Consider the following 22,925-nt stretch of genomic DNA (forward strand, 5'->3'; position numbering starts at 1 on the left):
TTGTGTAGTAGCGACCTAGAACAGTTGTCCTCAACCCAGACGAATATAGCATCGTTAGTGATGATCAAACATGATTTAAGAGCTTTCCTTTGGCCAGAGGAAATGCGCAGCATATGCCGCGGACTATGACATCGAGTAACTGGTAGTGACCCGGGATAAACTTCATTTGAATCCCCATGGTCACCAATAACAATTGACGATAGCCAGAGACATAAAGCCGCAGTGGAACATGAGGGTCAAGGCAGAGGCCATGACTGGCTTTTCTTGACTAAGAAACATGGCAGCCAGTCAAATTGCGCATCTATGGCCCATGCATGTCTGGTGTTTTGGGGGACAAGAACGCAGCCCCAGCCGGTTGACATTAGGTCCTTCACCGAGAGAATGAAACCCTAGAGCTCGTGAAAAGCTCAGCCAATCAGGCCTCCTAGGTCTCGCTCCATGCCTGCAACTCGTTGTTCCAGTGTTCGCTTTCTCCGTTCCAAGTCACTGATTTCAGCCATCTCTCGCTCGATATCCTCATCGGTGACATCTGGAACTTCCGGCTGTGCAACGGACGCAGGCGCAAAGCCATCCTGATCATCTTCATAGGAGTGTCTCATTTGATCCAGCTCCGCTGTGTTGGTCGCGACCCGGTCTTCCAGTCGAGCTATAGACTCGGTAACAAGCTCATGACGGTAGCGGAGGCTAGAGATTTTTTCCTGTGCTCCAGCAACGGGGCTTCGAGTCCGTTAGACCAAGATGATGTATTCTGCTGAGGCCACTACACTTACTAAACATTGCACAGGATCTCAGCGCCTCGAAGAAGAACTTCAATGTTGACCTCCCCGCGGGGTCCTCGGGTTGAGGTGCCCGCAGATCGCTTGATCTCTTCCATCATATCATGTCCAAGGACTTTTGCTACCGCAGACTGGTTGCGGTTATTCCGTGCTGAATAGATTCGGCTGGCCATCGACTCGTTTTCAGGCTCGGCGGGGAACATAGTCCCGCGTCGTGCGGCGCGTTTGTGTCCATGGGCCTTGGAGGAGGGATCAACTTGGAAGAGAGCCCGCTCATGGGCTTCTGTGTCTCGGATCAGGGCTGTGATATCGTGGGATCCTAGCAGCGCAGAGGTGAAAATCCGCGGGGGAGGGAACCTGGATGCTTGCGTTAGTCTACACAGCATGAAGGGTATCAAAGGAACTGACGGCAAATCGGCAATAGCATTGGAAGAGAGTGTGATCTGCTCCAGGTGGGAGCTGAGAAGGGTCATAGTTGCGGTATCTGGAGCTCTAACTGTGAATAGTTGCTTAGAGTGAGTGTTTCCTCCTTGCGCCGTTGTTTACTCCGAGCTGCAGTGTTGCCTGAGGCAGAATATTCAGAATCCGGCTGTTCATCAACTGCCACACCGAAATTGAGGCCTGGAAAGTAATTCTGGATTGAATACAACTCTGCTCTTCATCTTGAAGTTGATTTCACAATATTCTCTTTTTGTTCTCGCAGCTTCTATCCAGAGTGTACTGCGGCGACTTGACCAGTAAGCTCCCCCTGACTAAGCTGCTCGTCTGGTCTCTTGCGCCCGTCCATCCCATCTTGACATCACATCACCCATCCACTTCATCCATCTGTCCACACAGGTTTTTTCTCATCATATTCCGTGTTATTGGCAGTTAGGGTCTCTAGGGTTTGCCTTTCTGCTTCCTGTCTCTACACTTTGCTCGCCCTTCTCCCTACTTCTCCCGGTAGCTTGGTGGCTGCTCACCTGAGCTCGATAGCTTGAGAAAGATGCCGGCCGAAAGGCGTTCTTTGCGATCAAACAACAAATCCGACACCTCTTCATCTGCTAACGGTGAAAAGGCTCGCTCGAATTCCCAGAGCTCGAGTGCGAAAGACAAGGCCGCGCCTACCACCCGTGCAGCCGCTAACAAGGCCAAGTCAGCTCCGGCCAAGAAAGACGCAAAGGGCGCATCAAACGGTGATATGGGGGAGAAAGACTCGCATACGAACGGATCGAAGTCAACCGAGAATGGCGTGAATGGTTCTGAAGATGTTGAGATGGGAGAGGATACGGCAGGTGCGCCTACATCCGGATTCAACACCAACAAGGACCGCAAAGGTGACGAGAAGATGACCGTAGTAGTACCCCCGACCAAGGGTTCCAAACCATCCGGCAAGGACAAGGGGGAGGATGTGGTGATGGAGGGAGCAGAGGATGATGCTGAGAAGGAGCCTGAGATCGACCCAACGACCAAGGCCATTCAAGGTTTGTCAACTTCTCTTCTTGGTCCAAAAAAAAACGACGGATCTATTGCTAACAACAACTCTCAATCCAGACATCAAGACTAACTTCACTTTGCTCGAGCGAGCCGTTGCCCATTTCGACCCCAGATTTACCCTCCGTGTCCTGCGGTCCATATCCTCGATGCGGAAACACATCACCCCCGAGGTCCTCGCCGAAGTCATTGTCGACACCTACACCGCTTCCAACTCGACAGCCTCGTTCTTGCTGGAGGCTCTCGGTAACTCGGATGCTTTCGAGAATGCCCCGGCTAGCTCGCAGATGGAGGTGGATTCGGAGAAGAGCAAGGCAGCCCCCAAGGAGACTCTTGCCGAGGTGGATGCCTACCTATCCATCTTGGTTCAGATCTATCTCTTCGACAAGCGGGACATCCAGAAGGGCGCTCAGTTCTCAACAGACTTGATTGAGCGCCTGCGTGCACTCAACCGCCGTACGCTGGATTCCCTCGCTGCCCGCGTGTACTTCTACTACTCCCTCTTCTACGAACAAATTTCTCCGCTCCCTCCCTCTCCCGCAGCGGCTGTTACCACTATCCGTCAGCCATTGTTGGCTGCTTTGCGTACAGCTGTGCTCCGGAAAGACGTCGACACACAGGCCACTGTGATGACACTTTTGCTTCGCAACTACCTGTCCACGTCTCACATCTCACAGGCAGATCTTCTGATCTCCCACAACCCATTCCCTGTCGCTGCTTCCAACAACCAGATTGCTCGGTATCTGTATTACCTTGGCCGCATCCGTGCCATCCAATTGCAATATACGGAGGCTCACAGTCATCTGATTGGCGCTACCCGCAAGTCGCCTGCCAGCCCCGTTGCTCGCGGATTCTACCAGGCTTCTCACAAGCTGTTGGTAGTCGTTGAGCTGTTGATGGGTGACATTCCAGACCGTGCTGTCTTCCGCCAGCCGGCTTTGGAGCAGGCCATGCATCCTTACCTGTTGCTTTCTCAGGCAGTCGGTGCAGGTGACCTCGATGGATTCCTCAACATTGTCAACACTCACAGTGAGACTTTCCGAAAGGATGGCACATACACCCTGATTTTGCGCCTCCGACAGAATGTCATCAAGACCGGTATTCGTATGATGTCGCTGTCTTACTCCCGTATCTCTTTGCGCGATATTTGTCTTCGCCTCGGACTTGACAGCGAAGAGTCCGCCGAGTACATTGTGGCCAAGGCTATTCGGGACGGTGTGATTGAGGCCACGCTCGACCACGAGCACGGGTTCATGAAGAGCAAGGAGGTTGGTGATATCTACGCCACCAGAGAGCCCGGTGAGGCGTTCCACGAGCGTATTCGTGCTTGTCTCGCTCTTCACGATGAGAGTGTCAAGGTATGTTTTTCGATCTCTGCCACATTGTTTCCTGTGGCTCGTCTAACACAGTTCGTCCCATCACAGGCTATGCGTTTCCCCATGAACCAGCACCGTCTGGAGCTCAAGAGTGCCCAAGAAGCCCGCGAGCGGGAGCGGGAACTTGCCAAGGAGATTCAGGAGGGCGACATGGACGATGAAGATGCAGGCGGCGATTTTGATGCCATGTAAAGGGGAGTGTGGATGTTTCCATAATCGATACAGCTTTTTTTTCTTCCACACTGGCCCCATGCATGGGTATCTACTCGTAGTGGCCTCTTTCAACCTGTGTGTTAATTCTGCAATTTTGCTTTGGACTTTATTCGGATGTGTACGACGGTGGATGTGCAGGACTAAGACGGTCGGCGCAATCTGTGTCACTTATACTGGAATTATTTGTGCATCGGATGCTACTTTTGTCAAGTCTGTAGAGTCTGAAATGTAGAATTCCACATATTTTCGGGACACAGTATTTGTTTAGGCAATTAATGCCACCGTAGACCAATATCCAGACAAATATGTAGAGGACGGTGATATCTGTAGGAGTTGAGCTGCATCGGGGTCCGTGCCGTCCCGAGAGCTCGAAATCTTCCCGTTCAAGGTTGTACCTGTCTTCATATTCCGCGAATACTTGCATCAACGTCGATTCCTGTGTTTGGGTTCCCATGGTGTAATTTGGAACCTTCCATTCGTTTATAATTGACCTTCCAGCATGGGAGCTCGAACCGTGTCGGCCTCTGGGCTGATCCTCTCATCACGACCGACCGCGACCTCTGTCTGCACCCGATGCCTCCGCGATGACCTCCGCTTAACGCAAGTTGCTCTTCAATCCCGAAAATATCACCCTACCCGCCGGAGGGATGCTTCGCCATTCGGAGCTGCCGTGTCGGCGGCCCAGACCATCTTCAAGGGTATGCCAAAGGCGCCTGCAGGCATCTCCGTCGACCCGTTGAGAATTGTTGGGAAAGAGCTCAAGTTCCTGACCAAGAACATCCGGCAATTGCTTGGCTCCGGCCACCCGGCACTCGACAAGGTCGCCAAATACTACACTCACAGCGAGGGCAAGCACATGCGGCCTTTGCTGGTCCTCCTCATGTCCCAGGCCACGGCCCTGGACCCGCGCAAGCACCACACCTACACCGATAAACCCGCCACTGTCGATGACTCCTTTACCGCACAGACGATCCTCGATGACGCCAACCCAGAGATGAACCCGCTCGTGTCCAAATCCGCCGAGAGCAAATATGACTTTTCGGGAGACGAGAACATCCTGCCTTCGCAGCGGCGCCTGGCCGAAATCACCGAGTTGATCCACACAGCCTCTCTCCTGCACGACGATGTCATCGACAATGCGGTGACACGCCGCGCCAACAGTTCCGCGAACCTGGCGTTCGGAAACAAGATGGCCGTGCTGGCGGGTGATTTCCTGCTTGGGCGTGCCTCGGTGGCGCTCGCTCGTCTCCGTGATCCCGAGGTGACGGAGTTGATGGCCACTGTAATTGCCAATCTGGTCGAGGGCGAGTTCATGCAGCTGAAGAACACCGCGCAAGACGAATCCAAGCCCGCCTATACCGACGAGACCCTTTCCTACTACCTTCAGAAGACCTACCTGAAGACTGCCAGTCTTATCAGCAAGTCCTGCCGCTCCGCTGCGGTCCTGGGCCGGAGTGCGCCGGAGGTCATTGAAGCTTCGTACGCCTACGGCCGCAACTTGGGATTGGCGTTCCAGCTTGTGGATGATATGTTGGATTACACGGTTACCGAGGCGGAAATGGGCAAGCCAGTTGGTGCGGACTTGGAGTTGGGTCTGGCGACTGCACCGCTTTTGTTCGCATGGAAGAGTAACCCTGAGCTGGGTCCTCTAGTTGGACGGAAGTTCCGCCAGGAGGGTGATGTGCAGCGGGTGAGTGATCCATGTTCAAAATTTCCTTAACACAGAATACTGACTTTCATACTAGGCTCGTGAGATCGTCTACCGCAGCGATGGTGTCGAGCAGACTCGCGCTCTGGCCCAGGAGTACGCCGACAAGGCCATTGCTGCCATCAGTGATTTCCCTGATAGCGATGCTAAGACCGGTCTGATTGAGATGTGTGAGAAGACCATGAAGCGGAGAAAGTAGAGGGGAATCTGTCCCATGTAAACATATGTCCTTTTCTTTTTCTCAGCTCTGCTTGTGTCGTTTCTTCAGGTCGTTGCCTCCCTTTTATGACTGTGTATACTTATATATCTTAGATGGTTGGATACATACATATTCTGAATCTTTACCAATGGATGCAATTTCTGATCTCCGAATATGTTAGACAACAGGGGTCACTAAGTGTGTATACAGTGCCACTGATGAACTATTCGCCAATTAATCTCAATTCCTACCGACAGATCTCCAACGGCAACAAAGATCCGGTAACAACCTTCTAAAAGAGAAAACAATGTACATGATGCGTAGTTAGGCCGCGGTAACCGTGTAGATAGTCCTACCCTTATAAAACCGGGCGCCAAGACCAGCACTGGGCCGTCGACCTCACCTCCGTCAAAGTTGCATCCCGCCATCGAGCTTCGTTCTTTTCAGACTCTCTCGCTCCGCCATCTCGTTGGATACACCATAGATCGGCCGCTGCAATAGGTAATCCCCGACTGCAGATATCTTCGCCGAACGTTTCTGCGTCGGTCCACGCGTCGCCGACATCATAGGGCTCCTCGTGCTCTTCCGATCCTCCATATAGAAATCGGAACCTCATCGCGAAGATGGACGGGTCTCAGGGCCAAGTTGGACAGCCCATGGCGGCGCCACAGCAACCACAACACTCGAACCTCATTCGAACCGACCAAGTGCAGAAGCTGCCGCACCTCAACGACCAGCAGAAGGCCCAGCATACCCAGCTGGTGCGCAGCCTGTGGGAATTGCTTAACACACGCGACCCGAACACACACGAATATCAACAGGCACACACCAAATTGTCGCAGTTGTCGCAGAATTTGATGAAAGGGATGCGCATGTTCCAGGCGAACCGACAGCAGGCTATGCAACAGCATCAACAGGCCCAGGCGGCCGCGCAGCAGGGACAGCAGCCACAACAAGGAAACCAGGGGCCACAAGGTGCACAGGTGCAACCGGGCCAGCGCACCCAGCCTAATAACCCGCAGTCGCTCAATCAGCTGCTTCCCCAGATCCAGGCTCAGGTCAGCTCGCTGAACTTTTTCCTGCCTCCGAACGTGACGCCGGAGCAGGTGCAGACCTGGATTCCGGAGGCTCGGTTGCGATACGGTATTGCCCTGCAGAAGCAGCAGGTTGGGCGGGCTCGGATTGCTGAGCTTCGTTCATCATATTCTCAGAGACAGGCGCAGGGGAATATGAACCAGGAGGAAATTCAAGAATTCAAGAACAGACAGTTGGCAGCCGAAAAGCTGTTCCGGGAGGGTAGTGAGTTCCTAAACAAGTTCAAGGAGCAGCAGGAAAGCTTCAAAATCCAGTCACAGCAAAATCCCCAGAGTCAGACTATGAATCAAGCGGGACAACAAGCAGTCCCGCAACCACCTCAGAATCAGGCAGCTGGAGGAGCTGCTCCTCCAGCAGCAACCCAAGCTGTTCCGAATACTCAGGGAGGCAACACAGGAAACAATATGCAATCTGGCCAGGCTCCAACCCCAGCACCCCACACAATCAATTCCGCCGTGAATGCGGCACGCAACCAAGCTGGCCAAACTGCCATGTCCCCCTCGGCCATGCAACCCGGACAAACACCAGCATCCCAATCCGCAGGAAATACTCCCGTCCCAATTAGTGCACCACAACCCCAGGCACAGCGTCCGCAACCCCCATCACAGCAAGGAACCCCAGGAGCACAGGTAACCTTCAGCCAAACCCCCAATCCGGACGGCTCAACACCAACTCCAACTGTGCCTCCTCAACAGGTGAACCAAGGCCCGCCACGTCCCCTGTCTCACCAAGCTGCGATCTCACAAGCTGCGCAGACCTACACCAACCCTACCCCACAACAACAAAACACCATGAACCAGCAAGCCCAGGCCAACCAGGCCCATCCCCAGGGATACCTCGCCAACCGCTCAACCGAAGCCTCCGCCCGTAACATCAATATGGCAATCCCGAAGAACCTCAACGTCTCCACCCCCGAGCCTGTCTCAATGCCTGCCTCGCGTCCCTCCCTCTCAGGTGGCCCCAGCCACAGCGCCATCGGTATGATGGGTCAGCCAGCAATCCAAAAGCACCCCGGCTACGTTCTCGAAGGTGAAGGTCAGCGCGTACTAAGCAAGAAGATGCTCGATATCCTCGTGCGCCAAGTCACCGGCGGCGGCGAAGGAGAAATGCTCACTCCTGACGCAGAAGAGGTAAGTCACCCAATCACTTTCAAATATCAAGTTCCAAATCCCGAATCCCAAAAGTCAAGTGAGAGGTAAAGCAAAGAGACAGCCAAAACTGACTACTCTCACCCAGTTCATCCTCCAAATGGCCGACGACTTCGTCGACGACGTTATCACCCAAGCCTGCCGCCTCGCCAAACTCCGCCCTTCGTCAACCCTCGAACTACGAGATATCCAACTCGTCCTGGAACGCAACTATAACATGCGTATCTCAGGCTTCTCAACTGATGACCTCCGCACCGTCAAGAAACCCCAGCCTAGCCAGGCCTGGACGCAGAAGATGTCTGCTATCCAGGCGGCCAAGGTTACCCAGGGCAGGTCGGAGTAGTCGAAACCAAAACTACAACAGAAAGAAAATGAAAATTCCTTTCCTCTTTGCATTCTGTTCCTTGCAATGTTGGCTAATCTAGTCTTTGGTTTCCTTGCACATTGCACACTCCACACTGCACACTGCACAATATCAATGCCCGTTTCAACTTTCAACTTCCAATTTCTGATTTCTTAATGGTCAATCGGGGCCGGGGGGTGGGCGCGGTGTTACTTACTTTTCTCTTTTGACATTTCACATTTGATTTTTCTCGTTTTTCAACCCCTTTTCTCTATTCGAGGATTTGGCGTCTAGTGATGGATGGGCAGGTCTTACACATCTTCTTTATTTCTGTTTATGCGCGATGGAAGGAAGGGGGCTTTTACGATAGTTACCCTTTTTTTTTTTCTCTCTCTTGGTTATTCTCGCTTCGTTTACAAGCAGTGCTTGAATAATGAATTTGCCTATCCTGGCTTCTCTTTTTTTCTCTCTGTTATTCTTATATCTAGTAGTGCTGGTGGTACTGGTTAGTCTAGATTGTATCGCTCTAATCAAGACTCGGTCATAGGCCATAAGTCCTTCTACGCCCCTATTTGTATGTATATAACCAACTATATTTCGAGGCTTTCGTGTAGAGACTGTCCAATACTTCATCAATGGCACTGTGTACACAATTATGAACCCTGTTGGAGCTCATGTCCTGTCTAATTTAGATGGACATTTGTAGTGGTCGATCGATCACCTGTGTTTCTCAGTAAGAGAGACTAGTAGACTTGCCCGTACCTTATGTTCTGTTACAAACACCTAATAACGTCATCAAGATTAGTCTACATAAGTGTTTGCCACGCTTAGGGCTCACTATAATCCCCCTAACATTCTACCTGACACTGAAGAACTACAAAGGCTACACAGGACGATTAAGATAACTCAATAAAAAGCTCGTACGCTGGATTCTGCTAAGTAGGACCTCACAAGACAAATAAGAAAGGAAGCGAAAATCTCGAGGAAACATGTGGTATAGTGATTTGATTGGTACAGGGTATGGAGAGAGAGACTCGATCAAGACAAGGCAAGGCAACAAAAAATGAGAAACAAAGGGGCAAAAGGATCGCGTTCTTGAAACGAATTTGTATGGGCTTTCTAGGCCGGTAGGTTTCAGGGTAGTCCTTTTCTTTTAAGGACCGACCCTTCAGGGGAAGAAGGAAATAAGACAAGGAAAAGATGTGTTGGTAGAAGGGAGACTGATAAGTCTGGTGCGGGTGCGTGCGTGATGGCACAGATGATAGAAAGACAGCATTGGATTGGGCAGAATGTTGGGGGTGGGTGTTGGATATGATATAGAGGGTGCGGCGTGGCATGTTCCGACAATCAACGAAGGGGAGATCTATTCATCCACAGATGGTGGTACATGATCATGTTAGTAAATTAGAGCCAAGCTCTAGAGAGGGAAAACAATTGAGATAAGATGGGGGGAAAGAGCCAGTGTGGTGATGGGCTTTGGCTCCGGCTTAGCCCAACACCAGATCGAGTCCTCGAAGAGGCAAAGGCAACACGAAGAGACGGGAACGAGTCGGTCAACAATCAAAGAAATTATACACATGTCACTCGTGAACATCAGTTTCTTGCAGAAAGTGGAGATGGAGAGTTAGAGGAGAAAGGAGGAAGCGGAATGAGATGCCTCGCGCAAACCCATGCTGAGGAAATGAAATAGGTGACATCTATCAAGAGAAACAGGGGGATATCTCGCTGAATACAGAAAATCAGATGAACAGACGAAAAGAAAGCGCACGTCAAAGATGCCACTGCAAATGCAGGGTAAAGACATCAAAATCAACGACCGGCTGGACTTGTCGGAGTCAGAAGGTTGGCCCGGACAGGTTCCTTGCCTTTGCTGGGTGTTGGTGGGGGAGCATCGTTAGGAACAGGAGGGAGTGCCTTGTCAGATGCGGGAGGACCGTTTCGGCTATGAGAGCTGTGGCCTCCGACGCTGCTTGCCTCACCGGCTTCGTCCACGATGGGAAGAGTCGATGTTGGGCCAGGGCCTCCTGCATCCGCAGGGTCCCAGACTGTGGCTAATGTGCGGGGATGGGTGATAGAAACATCTTTCGATGCCTCTTTCTCTGCTGCTTGCATGGTCCGTTCCACGGAGGAGGATCTTGAGTGTCGCCTATCGGTTGATATTTGAGCTGCAGCGGAAGCTTCTTGAGCTTCTCGATGTCGCTCAGCTTCTTCTTTGGACATGGTGATGCCCTTGATGAAATTAATGAAGCGTTCTCCGTATCCTTCTGGCGCAATTGGAGAGATCTGTGAGCGATCATGCGAGAGACCTTTGAAGAAATTCTCGATTTTCTTGATGGTACCGTACTGTGAAGGATGTCAGCTGTGTTTCGTCCATTTGAGAAGCAATACTTACATGCGTCAGGCAGTCAATGATACCGAGGTAATAAACCTCCTCACCAGGTTGGTTATTCTCATGGGTGGCCTGGAAACCTCCGTCGTCGGCGTAGAAGACGTGAAATTTCCGTTCGTCAAGAATTTCTTCCGGCATCTTTGCTGCGGCTTTATCCAGGGGAACGGGGCGCTCCCGCTTGATGAGCATACGAAGTTCCCGGGCCTTGCGCTCATTCTCCAGTTTCGATGGAGTGCGTATCAGCGAGTTGGGACTTGTATCTTCTTCACGGTCGCCTCCCGGTTGGAAAACTTGCAGTGTCTTATCGCGCAGTTTCTCTTCATTGCCCCTCGCTGCATCGTGGATTCCTACCAATAATGAATAATCCATGATCTTGAGTTTTTGGAGCAACACAACATCACGCTTGAGTTGTTCAATGAAGAAGTCACGTTTTATCGGACCAACTTCAATATGACGATTCCGACGAACCCAGTTCAAGTCCTTCATGGTGGCTCGCGGGTTCCTCTCGAGATCAGACTCATGCAAATCACGGCCAATAGTCGACCCCTTCAAATCGAATGTCTGGTGAATGTCTCGGTGTGGCGGGAACAAGTTGTTCATCACAACAAAGTGAATCTTGCGCCCATAGGCCATCTTAACTCGGTGTAGTCCGTAGAATTGAGAGATCAGAGTGTTCGGGTTGTTCTCCACATGTCGATAATACTCAGGGAGGATCTTCCGAAGAAGCTTGTGTTCGGAATGGTGAATGGTCTTGATGATATACTTGTAGTCGCGCGAGAAGTAGAAGAAGCTCCCACTTTTGCCAGGGGAGCCGAGTTCGGACAGAATGTACTTGCTGGTAAGGGACATCAGATAATCGGCGGGATCGAGACGGAACTTGGCGCGCAGGTGTCGAAAGACCCAAGGTGCATAGTCCTTGAACTTGAAATCGTATTTCGCGGAGGGGATCAGTTCGTTTCCAGTACTGCTAATGTTAGTCACGACCAAGTCAATACCGAACAAACAAACATACATGTCGAAGGAGAATTTGTGTTTGGCGTCAAAGTCCGCAGCAGTAAGTTCCCGGTCCATCTTAGCGTTGATCCTCGAAACCGTGAAGCGAATACCTGTCAACATGTTGTATGCTGTCACATAGTTGACGTGATTCTGGTCAACCTTGGTTCCGACAATCACCCGCTCATCGTCCTCCTCCTCACGTCGGCGTCGCGATGCACGCTTTTGTTTGATGGCTTCGGCCCATCGAGCCGCATCTTCATCCGGAGGCGCCTCGTCCACGGCACTATCAGGCTGAGTGGTTTTCGTCGCCCTTCGCATCAAACTAACGGATGTGCGTCGGAAGCCGCTAGTGGGAGACATCCGGCCGGTGCTGTATGCGGCATCGTCGATATATTCCCGGCTATCTCGTCGAACACTAGGTGCCCTCGGGACTTGTAACGAATGTCGGTGGCGCATACTAGAGCCCTGCGATTCGGGAATAGGACTAGCGTCGAGGATTGCCGGGGCAGGAGGAGAGGAGTGGCGCTGCCCGCCAGGCTTCGAGGTCGGGGTCAAGCGATCAGTATCGGGGGAGTGACGACCCGTTTCGTCGGGTTGCGGAATCTGTAATAGCGACGCGGAGGGAGAGATAGAGAGTTCGTCGGCAGAGGGCCGGTGTGTATCCCCGTTGACCACGAGCTTCCCTGGAACAGGGCGATAGTTCCCATTGCCATTGGTCTGTTGGCTGGTTGATGCTGTCGTGGAGCCCGCTCCCGGCCCAGCGTCTGAAGGTTTCCGGTCCAACATGGAGGGCCGGCTGGTCTCGCGGGGATTGGCGGACCCATTGGCCACCGAATGCATGCTGCCGTCCTTGGAAAGCGGCGGATCGCGTGTGTACGAGCTGACACTTGACCGAGGGCCATTCAGGGAGTATGCACTGCCGTTCTTGAAGTCGGTCAGAAGCGATCGGTCATTCTGGAGGGAGTCGTGATTCGCGTCGTTGGGATAGTTGGTCCACAGGAAGGTGTTTCCGACGGAGTTTTTGTCGTGCGACTTTCGGGGGGATTCGAAGGAACGAGGGTGGGTGGCAGTGGCAGTAGTTGTTTGGTAGGAGACGTCGTTGAAGGAGGGCATGGCTGCGTCTTTCAAGGAAGTGACGTGAGCCCTGCGTGGACCGGCAACCCGAAGTGACGGCCTTTATGGGCGGACCAGGGAAGTTGTGAACCAGGCCGGGTACCAGAGAGGAAGAGAGCCAGAGTGCTCAGGGTGAAGGTGCTTAACCGATAAACATGTTTCGGTAACACAATGCGCAGGGGGACAAAGAATTAGGGGAAGATGGGGCACAATATGGGGGGGGGTAAGTGAAGAGAAGGGGAAGAGAGAGGGAAGATGGTTGTCGGGGAGAAAAGACGTGCGTGTCGTAATTACTGTACGTCGACTCCACCGTTCAGCTCTCTATTTTATGTTCTAACTTATGTATTCTATGTTTAATTATCTTCTCTCTTTATTATTCCGTTCCGATATAGATCTTTCAAGTCCCCTATTTTTTAAGTTGTGCCAGGGTGGAGGGATATCAGGCTGCTGCATAAAAATTCGATATCTTGGACCACTTCCTCTCCTTATTACTATTCCATCTTCGCTACTCTATAAGTTAGTATTGTAAGATACTTACTACTAAACTACTAACTTACTCTACACTACTCTACTACTATCCCTACTGACGTTACTACTATTGGACCATGTGTCCCAACCCCTCCCATGCAAGGAGATCGGCGGTGTCGCACAACCAGGTCTATCCAAGTATACGAACGTCATACAGTCTACAGTCTACCTACAGTCGACATTCTCCAAGACTATTTAATGTTCCGTACAGAATGATACGATATACGATATACAGGGTAAAGTCCAACCAATAACAGACCACTATCGGCTGTCCCTGACCCGGACCCTACAGTATAGCGTAGCATCGTCTGCCAACCCCCCTCAAGATAAGACGAATATCGCCATACACAACATAAAAAGCACATATCCAACCACATAGAACCCTCTTACCTATCCTTCCATCGCCATTCTACTGTATTTACCATCTCCAAAACGGAAGTGCCAAAAATAGTGCCCCATAATGAAATCATTTCGTGCTACGCCACAGGGGAAATTCTCCACACACGGACACCTGCTCATATACAGCGTGCTCCGTTCTTAGTGTTGGGTAAGTTAGATCAAGCCACAAGGACATGTATCTGTACAGTACTGTACTGTTTCTCCAGTCATAGGCCGGAAGTCCTTTCACATTCCGACCTCGATGCAATCTACATGAACCGAGGCACTCGAAAACGGGCGAAAGAGGTGAAAAATCAAGGCCAGAGGCGGGGAAGAATAATGCATGAAATGGTATACTCGCTTCGAGGTTTTCCTGTAGAAAATGTTCAATATTTTACTGCACTGTATAATCACTTATGGCCCCAGTGGTATGTTAATATGTGGTACTGTACTTAGGTCGGGAGATCGGAGATTGGGCGTAATATACTTATGGGCTGGACTTCTTGGCTATGGTGACAGGGCTGGATGTGACACTTGCCCCTTTGGCTGTCTTGACAGGCTCTACTCTGCTTTATTTTGTTTAGTTTTCATACATGAAAGACATTTTGTGCGGGGGTTGAAACTGTCTATATAGATGAAACGATTCTTCCAACTGTGTCTCATTTAGTGAGGTAATGGGACTGTATCACTGCACGAGAATAAAGCATTGGAGATACAGCGAGTTCGGATGAAAAGGACTTGGGATGAAAAACGATGTCAGATTAAAAGACATGTGTCATTCAAACAAAAATAGATCGTGGAGCCGATCTACGGTTTGTTTACAGGCACGCGGTCCAGGATACGCGATCTACAGTCTACCATGGACCCTGAGACCAAAGTATCAGATCCGACCAAAAAGATCCAATTCACAGAATCAATCACAGAATTCGAACAATAAAAAAGACCGTAGTTTCCCCATTGCAAAACCCACCGCAGGACGCCATCCATTTGACTTTGGAAAAGAAGAGCCATCGTAACGAAAATATCCCAAAAGAAAGCAATAAGAAAGAAGACCGTCAGACCCACGAAAAGATCAAGGGATCGACAGAAAGAAATTACAGGAGAAGGACAAAAGACCAGATGCCCTCCCTGGAAATGCGCTCGTGAAATAAGGGAGGGCTTGGTGAAAAGGAGGTTATTTCCTCTATTTCTTGGCAACCCGCTTCTTGGGAGCTGCCCGACCTGTCCGAGCAGGCGGGGGAGGAGCAGTGGTCTTGGTGACACGGCCAGACTTGGTCTTGCCCAGGACCTTGGGCTGCTCAACGATAGCAGGAGCCTGGAATGTTTGTTAGTGAACTGTCGATCAAGGGGTGCGCGGGGGCACCCAGGAAATACATACGGAAACGGGAGTTTTGCGGGCCTTGCCAGAGTTGGCCTTGGGCTTAGCAGCAGCTTTGGTGGCAGTCTTCTTGGTAGTAGCCTTGGTAGTAGTCTTCTTGTTGCCGGCAGTCTTAGCAGCTTTCTTGGGAGCTGCCTTCTTGGTGGTGGCTTTGGTGGCCTTCAATGATAATTAGCAAGAGAAGCAGGGACAACCTTGACAGATCTTACCTTGGTAGTCTTAGCAGCGGGCTTAGCAGCAGGCTTCGTGGCAGGCTTGGCCGCGGGCTTAGCAGGGGCCTTGACACCAGGCTCCTTCTTAGCGAGCTTCACGGGGCCAGAGGGACCTAGAGCGCGACGCGTCAGCTGACCAGTCATATAATATCCAAAACAGCGCAAGGTGCAGGGATTGGAAAGCATCGCAAATAGAATAGGGCAATGCGCGTAAAACTGGAACGAAACATACCTTTGGGCTGGGTGAATTCACCCTTCTCAACACCGCCTTTGATGGCCTTGTTGAACTGAGCATCGAAGATACCCGGGGACATAACATGGATGTCGTTGTTGGCCGAGACGTACTTCTTGATCGCCTGGCGACTATAGGAGTAATCCAGTCAGTTTCATGTTCTGGTGTTGAAAATTCCGGGCCGCCGATACCGTCTGGGGTACCGGCGACCGCGAGGTGGAAAACACAAGAAACATACCTGCTACCATTACGCTCCTTGAGCTACACACAGAAAGACCAGTCAGTAATCAATAACAACAAATAAAAACAAAAGCCTTTGGTATTGTGGCTGTCCATGCCCAAAGGCAAAGACGTGTCACGGTCGGGCGCGACAATCACAACAACCAGGTAGGCTCGCGCCGGCAGTGCTCAACTCACGTTCACAATGGCATCCTTGATCATATCTATATCATTCAAATCAGCAGTCATTCGCGACTATAATGATGCATAAATCGCGTTTACGCGATGTGGTGCGAAAGCAGGATCAGAGGAAACTTACCACGGTAAGAGGTGTGGACAGCAGGCGCAGCCTTCTTGGACGCGCCGGTAGACTTCTTGGGAGGCATGATTGAAGATGTGGAAGAAGATGAAATAGAAGAAGATCAAGCTCGAGGAACCGAGAAGAGAATTAATGAATCTGAATTTGTGGTGGTAGGAAGAAGGGAAAAAGAGAAGGGAAAGGGAAGAAGGCCGCGGGGCATCCGCGATTTATAGGCGATCGGTGTTGACACAGGATCAGAAAAGGCACTCACTTCCTTTCTCTTTTTCTTCTTTCTGGTTTCTCTTCCTTGTATTGGATGTTTTATTTTATATCTGTTTTGCTTAAGAGTTTCGTTACCTTGAGTTGTTGTCTCTTCCCAGATCGCGTTCAATTGTCGATGTACAGGTACTGCACATTCCCCTATACTCATGGATGAAATGAAGAAATTCTTAAGGCATTAACGACTTTAATTCTAATAATGGACTCATAAGTCAACAAGTACAAGAGAACTTATTCTAATTTCATCCATGTAGCGCGATCATAGTCAAGGAGTCCCGCGTCTTGCCTTCCCCTCAATAGAATTAATAGAAATCGCGCATATATTCCTCATTTTCGGTGCGAGATGCATAACTCCAGGGGCTGGAGATGGACACATTCCAATGCCATCCGGGGTGGTCGTCCTATCCCTCTTTTCTGGCCGGATCTGGCGATCCTCCATGGAATCCAAGGAGCTTGGACGCTTGCGAAAAAATGGAACATGAAGCACAAACTCCGGGGTACATACAGTAAGTATACAGTACATGTAACTGTGTATATGGATGCTATGTTTCAAGGGTTGCACCTCGAATGATTGACGCATGAGATCTCCATGCTGTGATGTGCAGCCGAAGTCATCGAAGCTTACCTACCCTTGCTGGGGACCTGCATCCTCGTGCCCGTTGGAGATCCCGAAAGTGACCCGTTTTGTGAACACCTGGTGACTTGTCAATTTCCATGGTCCGACACGGGAAAGTGACTCAATGATGTGTAGACTTGGTGCCTGGTGGCGAATGTATAGAAGTTAAGGTGGATCACGGGGCATAACGGTTCCGCTGATATGGGCGTGTCATGTGAACTACTCTATATCAACACACCAGCATATTGTACTCTTTGGATGAGTACCATTACTTGATTATCCATATACGCGGCAGTAACCTGATTTCTTGGTTCTCATGTCTCCTGGGACCGCAAGAGCAAGCTTCCAACACAGATATACAAACAAACAGTATACATAATCGACCTATAAATTGATTATATCCTCGTATTAGGTTAATCTTTATAATGAGAAACGCTCTCCGGATAATGCAGGCAAATTATGAACCATTCCAAACAAATATTGACTTTTCAGAAGGGAAAAAGAGGGTGGCACCGGCACGCGATATATATCCAGCATCTGGAGAGGGGAAAAAACACCGACGCCACACACGATCCCCAAGATCAGCAGCAGAAGAACCAATGAGCAAAGCTCAAAAAGCCCAATCAAATCCCCGCCGCTGCACGTTCCCAGCGTTCCAAGGCCAGCTCCCCATTCTGGAGCCTAACCCCGTCACAAGTATAGCGAGATCTAGCCCCCAATCCGGCGAAACACGTTTTGACCCATTTCCAACCCACCCAAAGCCAAGTAAATATTAATTATTCCCTTCCGGCTGTGCACTTTGTATGATTACCTAGTGTATGGACCCGATTATTGGTTCATCAGGGTGATTGGTCGATTGGGATCAGGAATTACTGCATATCTGCACCTGCAACCGGCGGGTCGAATCAAGGGTTGGGTTGGGTTCATCGTTGATCTTGCACCACCTGGCTGAGCTTGCGTTCTGTAAGGGTGGGAACTGATTCTAATAGATGTTGCTTATGTATTTTGGTTATTTTATTGAAAATTTTTTGCTATTGTTGTGGAGATCAGTCACTGTTTTGGAGGTTGGATTCTTCTCACTAAGTTGGGCCCGGCCTATACTTCCGTGCTGGGTGTTCATCCCCTGCGATTGTTGCACCACAACGTGCGATAAGATTTTTGATTAGGATGTTGGTATTGAGACTTGGTTTATTAGCAAGGAAAGAGTTGTTTTGGTCTTTTACTTTGTCATGGCGTTGAGGATCAGACAAAAAGTGGTACCATTATATTGTTCCTTTTTGTCTGATCTCGGTGTCCAAGGTGTTAGAAAATGTCATTAAGACAATAAAGACAACGAAGTCAACTCTTTCATGTTCCTTTTGATATCAAATATGAAGAGAGGTTATTGTACACAGGACTTCCATACCACATCCCGGTCCGTGAAACGGGGATTCTGCACAGCCGAAGCGAAGACAATGCATAAGAAAACAAAGAAACCACATAACGCCCGCGCCAGCCCAGCTCATGTTACATCAGCAAATTTTGTAGCGGTATCACATCCCTTGACAAAATGACACAGAGTTGCCAATTTAGTGAGTGATTTTTCGTATCAGAGCCTAGCCCGCACCCCGAGGCTTTGACTTGGCGTCCTTTTTGGCCTTGGCATCGTCCTTCTTGCGCTTCTTCTGCTCCTGAAGCTTCTCATCGTGCTTGCGCTTGAGGTTGGCCTTCTCATCATCGGTGCGGGCGACAGGCTTGAAGAATCCCTCTAGCCGGGACTGTTGAGCGGTCTTGAGATGCTTTGACAGACGTGCTGCGCCATTGCGTACACGATCCTCGTTGAAGCCCTTGTCTGTTACCAGGAATTCGATTAGACCGTCAATGTTAGGTGCTTCCCACTTGAAATCACAGTCTGGGTGATCGGCTGCCCGGACGTCTGGGCTGACAAATAGGTCCCGGGCATCTTGGTATGGCCAGTCTTCGGGGACCACGTATTTCTTCTTAGGGTCGTTCTTCATGTATTCTAGAACCTTCTCCAGAGATTTGTGTTCCTTGATTAGATTGAGGGCAGTGCTGGGCCCGACCTTGGGAATGGGCTCCAGGTAGTCGCAGCCCAGAAGAATGCAGAGATCGATGAACTGTATTATGTAGTTAGTAATCGTGACTTCTATATGTTGACGGGGAATTTACCTGTGGACGGTCCATGTTCAGACCCTCTAGAGCTCGGCTCAGGTGGATCTCCTGAATAGGTTCCTTTCGCTGCTCACTGAAAGTAAGATGGCGCAGGAGAATCGGCGCATCAAAGCACAACGTATCCATATCCTCCGATGCAGCTCCATATACCTTGCCGGCACGGGCCAAAACAGCACATTGAGCCTCAGCCTCTGTAGGTGCATCGATGTAGGGAATTCCCATAAGCTTAAGAAGCTTCTTGCACTCATCATTGTGTTCGCGAGTGACACGAACAGTCCGTCGCGAGAACTTTTCAATATCCTCCGCAGTTCCAGTCTCCTTAGCCTCTTCATGGGCCTCGGTAGCTTCAGCCTTGCGTGCGACACGCTTTGCCAATTCGCCGGACTTGAGCTTTGGCGGGGCACCGTCGAAAACGTAGAGAGGCTTGATGCCGTTGTCCACCATCCGTAGTGTACGGTAGAACATGCCCATCAGATGGGATGTGGTCTCGCCCGACTCGCTCATCAGCTGTTGACCTTCTGATCGCACGGCAATCAAGAAACTGTAGATACTCATGGATCTGTGTTGGGTTAGCAACCAGTTGAGCTATCGTGACAGTGAACCAATGACGTACGCATCCTACACAAGTTATCACGAGTCAGCTTTGCTCAATACAATTTGTCCAAAGTAGATGGTGTGGAAGTCATACAATTGCGACCTTGCGGCCGAAGTGGTTCTTGATTTCGCCCGTCTTGATCGCATCTGGGGCGTTCTCGGAGATAACTTGGTAGAGGTCTGATGTTCATTAGCATGGATCAGAGATGACCAATTTCAAAACCACTCACGCTTAATACCCATGTTGGCGGTGGGATTGAGTTGTCTTGGTCAAGATGGAATGGGATCCAAGTTGAGCTTGACACCGCAGTACGCGAACGCGCTGGAGAGCGCGACACCATTAAACCCCAAAAGGGATAGCGTGACCAACAGTCATGTGATCTCTGCCAAGCTTTGGTGCCTTACTGCCTCACGCATGGATGCCTCAGGACACTACTGTGAGTAATTCGGGTCCAGGCGCCTTCATGCGACCCCGCCTTTCTCCCCGGAATGCGCCATGAGGAGGATGACCTCAACCTCCATACCAACATGAAGCGGAATCGCACCAACTTCGAGGCCAATGGAGAGGCTTCGTCCGCTTCTCCACAAGGCGCCTTCACGCCCGAGGACCACTCGCGACCTCACGTCCCGAAGATTTCTCGACGGATACGAGCATGCACGGAGTGTAAGCGGCATAAGGTTCGCTGTGACATGAAGGCAACCGACTCTGTGTGCTCAAGGTGTCGGCGCATGGGATTAGAGTGTGTCGTAAACAAAAGCCTTCAAACGTTACTGGAGGATGAAGCCGAGTGAGTGCCAATGGTCCGGTTAGAGCTGCCAAGTATTAATTGCGCCTGTGGCTGTTTAGGTGGAAGACGATGATCGAATCGGCGATGACGGACCTACTCAGAAAGTCTCAGCTACCCGAGCTATCATACTACCAAGCCGGCGGTAATTCGATCGAAACACCGTCGAAGAAGAGAAACCGGAAAGATTCCACCGTTTCGACTGATGATAATGGGACTGCACAACACAATCGGACGGAGTCGGTTGAAAATTCTGCCCGACATGCTACAGGTTCGAGGCCATCGAACTATAGCTTCTCACAGCAGCAGCCGCAATATTCTCTTGACCGAGAGGAAACCGGCGCTACTTCGTTAGTTACAGCACCAATGGGGAGTCTATACGAGGTGACACAATTGAGTGAAAACCGTGAGAGCTCGCCAGGACAAATGCTTGCACCGGACCAGGCATTGGTCACCGATTTCATCTCGCGCGGCGTGGTGAATATTGAAGAAGCCGAGGAGCTGTTTCTTCAGTTTGATCAGGTACTCAACCGATACCTATGGGATGGAGCATTATTGGCGCATAAAGACTTGACATCCGTTCGACGGTCATCATCGATGCTCTCCGCTGCCATCCTGGCTGTCACTGCACTTCACATGCCAACCAAGGAACGCACATTCGATACTTGTTACACGGAATTTGCAAAGCTAGCGTCAGAATCCATGCTAGGTCATCATCACACCATGGATGATATCCGTGCCCTATGTATCGGAGCTTTCTGGCTTGCGGATGTAAGTTGGAAGCTTTCTGGCTATGCGGTTCGTATTGCAACCGAACGCAATCTGCACCAATTCTATCGCAAGGCCGTACAAGGGTCACCAGAGCACATTGAACAGGCAAGGCTGTGGTATCTACTCTATGTAAGAATCCTTGGAGCAAAGATTGTCACTCGCTAACGCGTTTCAGACCTTGGAACATCATTTTTCTATTGCATATGGTCGACCACCGATGATCCACGAAGATGCTAGTGTTACTCAACACAATATCTTTACGCAGACACCGTCAACATCCCAAGGCGACCTTCGACTTCACAGTCAAGTTGACTTGTTTATAATTCTAACCCGTATATATTTTGCATTTGGTCCCGACGTCGACTTGGAGGTTCCCGAGAGTGATTTCCCCAAGATCGACCAGTTCGATCTTGATTTAGGAGATTGGAAGTCAGCGTGGCTTCCTCGACTTGGTGAGTGGTAGCCAATTCACAGTGTCTGTTTATACATTCTGACGCTCAATCCAGCTGGGAGCCGTTACGTCGGTGCATACCCCTACAAGGCCGTCTACATGCATTATCATTTCTCTCGATTACAGCTGAACTCAGTTGCTCTTCGTACATACCATTCTTCTACCTCCTCAGGACAAATGTCACTTGAACGGAGAAAGCGTGCCAACATAGCCGTCGAATCAGCCATTGCCACTCTCCAAGTTTGTTTAGATGAGCGAGACATCCAGCGTGCACTTGTCGGCGTCCCACTGTATCTCCACAGCATGATCACATTTGCAGCAGTCTTCCTGCTGAAAATTGCAGCCAAGGTTTGCTCAAATGGGGCCATTCCCGGGAGTCAAGGCCAACAGACCTCGATCGCCTCTGCAGGACTACACGTCGATGTCGGCTACGTGCGTGTCCTTGTTGGACGGGTCGTCGAGCTCATGGTATCATGCAGCCGCCGCGCAAGCGAGCGCCACCTCAGTCATCACATCGCAAGGGGTCTACGGAAGATGCTCACGGGGCTTGAGGAATGGGAGAAGCGCAACTCAGGGACACAACAGTCCATGGGCTCGAACCACGACTCTTCATCCCTCTTCAAGCCAGTGATCATACCCGGAGCTCAGGTTCTGGGCGAGCGTGATACAATTCTGAATCACCCACCTCCGTTGCTCGGAGTTGCGCCGCTATCTGCCGAGCGCCGCAATGGCTTTGAGCCGCCTGGTACCCCCGGAAAGCAGGAACCTGGTCTCTCTGAGGGTTCGGTAGACCCGATGATGGCGGATCTGTGGGGATTCGATGAGGACTACTTCCCCACGGGAGTGTTTGACTTCCTCCAGAGCCAGATGCCAGCGTGATATGCTGGTCCTAGATCTGGCATTCCTTGTTGCCATGTCCCTTGATCGTTCCACTACCTGTACATAGTAATGACGGCCCAATTAGCACCGAGCTGAATTTGGCTATTAGACATATACACTTAGAGCAGCCATTGATTGAGGTTATAATTGAGTACGGAATATACACCTCGGTGCTTGGCATACCCAAGCAAGAAAACCGAAAAAGTCCGAGTCGGTTGAACACACGGCAAACACCCAAATACCCGGGGAATCCGCCGAATCAGACTCGTTTAATAATTAAATTACAAGCCGAGTCCAACAA

The 22,925-nt window shown here is 50.6% G+C and overlaps 8 protein-coding genes across 8 annotated transcripts; 4 read left to right on the forward strand and 4 right to left on the reverse strand.

Annotated features, from left to right (window-relative positions):
- Window positions 1-407: 407 nt before the first annotated feature.
- Window positions 408-1,249, reverse strand: PENARI_c006G06419 (uncharacterized protein; the record flags this gene model as incomplete). The annotated part of the gene is made up of 3 exons (XM_022630393.1): window positions 408-717; window positions 771-1,133; window positions 1,185-1,249. 3 exons carry the CDS (start codon window positions 1,247-1,249, stop codon window positions 408-410), a joined length of 738 nt encoding a protein of 245 aa, XP_022489838.1.
- Window positions 1,250-1,761: 512 nt separating this feature from the next.
- PENARI_c006G05817 (proteasome regulatory particle lid subunit RPN3) lies at window positions 1,762-3,817 on the forward strand (the record flags this gene model as incomplete). Its single annotated transcript, XM_022630357.1, has 3 exons — window positions 1,762-2,239; window positions 2,310-3,607; window positions 3,674-3,817. 3 exons carry the CDS (start codon window positions 1,762-1,764, stop codon window positions 3,815-3,817), a joined length of 1,920 nt encoding a protein of 639 aa, XP_022489699.1.
- Window positions 3,818-4,337: 520 nt separating this feature from the next.
- Window positions 4,338-5,745, forward strand: PENARI_c006G11220 (trans-hexaprenyltranstransferase; the record flags this gene model as incomplete). The annotated part of the gene is made up of 2 exons (XM_022630619.1): window positions 4,338-5,528; window positions 5,584-5,745. The coding sequence occupies 2 exons, from the start codon at window positions 4,338-4,340 to the stop codon at window positions 5,743-5,745; spliced, it is 1,353 nt and encodes a 450-aa protein (XP_022489513.1).
- Window positions 5,746-6,368: 623 nt separating this feature from the next.
- On the forward strand, window positions 6,369-8,331 carry PENARI_c006G02091 (putative transcription initiation factor TFIID subunit 12; the record flags this gene model as incomplete). Its single annotated transcript, XM_022630187.1, has 2 exons — window positions 6,369-7,970; window positions 8,077-8,331. The coding sequence occupies 2 exons, from the start codon at window positions 6,369-6,371 to the stop codon at window positions 8,329-8,331; spliced, it is 1,857 nt and encodes a 618-aa protein (XP_022489577.1).
- Window positions 8,332-10,140: 1,809 nt separating this feature from the next.
- PENARI_c006G09815 (1-phosphatidylinositol-4-phosphate 5-kinase) lies at window positions 10,141-12,829 on the reverse strand (the record flags this gene model as incomplete). Its single annotated transcript, XM_022630560.1, has 3 exons — window positions 10,141-10,674; window positions 10,724-11,684; window positions 11,733-12,829. 3 exons carry the CDS (start codon window positions 12,827-12,829, stop codon window positions 10,141-10,143), a joined length of 2,592 nt encoding a protein of 863 aa, XP_022489952.1.
- Window positions 12,830-14,918: 2,089 nt separating this feature from the next.
- PENARI_c006G05562 (histone H1/H5 family protein) lies at window positions 14,919-16,162 on the reverse strand (the record flags this gene model as incomplete). Its single annotated transcript, XM_022630343.1, has 7 exons — window positions 14,919-15,050; window positions 15,114-15,272; window positions 15,323-15,438; window positions 15,558-15,688; window positions 15,796-15,818; window positions 15,975-16,000; window positions 16,096-16,162. The coding sequence occupies 7 exons, from the start codon at window positions 16,160-16,162 to the stop codon at window positions 14,919-14,921; spliced, it is 654 nt and encodes a 217-aa protein (XP_022489989.1).
- Window positions 16,163-18,567: 2,405 nt separating this feature from the next.
- fen1 (multifunctional nuclease RAD27) lies at window positions 18,568-19,981 on the reverse strand (the record flags this gene model as incomplete). Its single annotated transcript, XM_022630514.1, has 5 exons — window positions 18,568-19,089; window positions 19,142-19,703; window positions 19,740-19,762; window positions 19,833-19,918; window positions 19,969-19,981. The coding sequence occupies 5 exons, from the start codon at window positions 19,979-19,981 to the stop codon at window positions 18,568-18,570; spliced, it is 1,206 nt and encodes a 401-aa protein (XP_022489743.1).
- A 246-nt stretch (window positions 19,982-20,227) lies between these two features.
- PENARI_c006G05434 (uncharacterized protein) lies at window positions 20,228-22,624 on the forward strand (the record flags this gene model as incomplete). Its single annotated transcript, XM_022630340.1, has 4 exons — window positions 20,228-20,526; window positions 20,586-21,423; window positions 21,470-21,746; window positions 21,801-22,624. 4 exons carry the CDS (start codon window positions 20,228-20,230, stop codon window positions 22,622-22,624), a joined length of 2,238 nt encoding a protein of 745 aa, XP_022489745.1.
- Between the last annotated feature and the right edge of the window lie 301 nt (window positions 22,625-22,925).

The sequence above is a fragment of the Penicillium arizonense genome (genome assembly GCF_001773325.1).
Source record: "Penicillium arizonense strain CBS 141311 chromosome Unknown PENARI_contig006, whole genome shotgun sequence".
NCBI lineage: Eukaryota > Fungi > Ascomycota > Eurotiomycetes > Eurotiales > Aspergillaceae > Penicillium > Penicillium arizonense.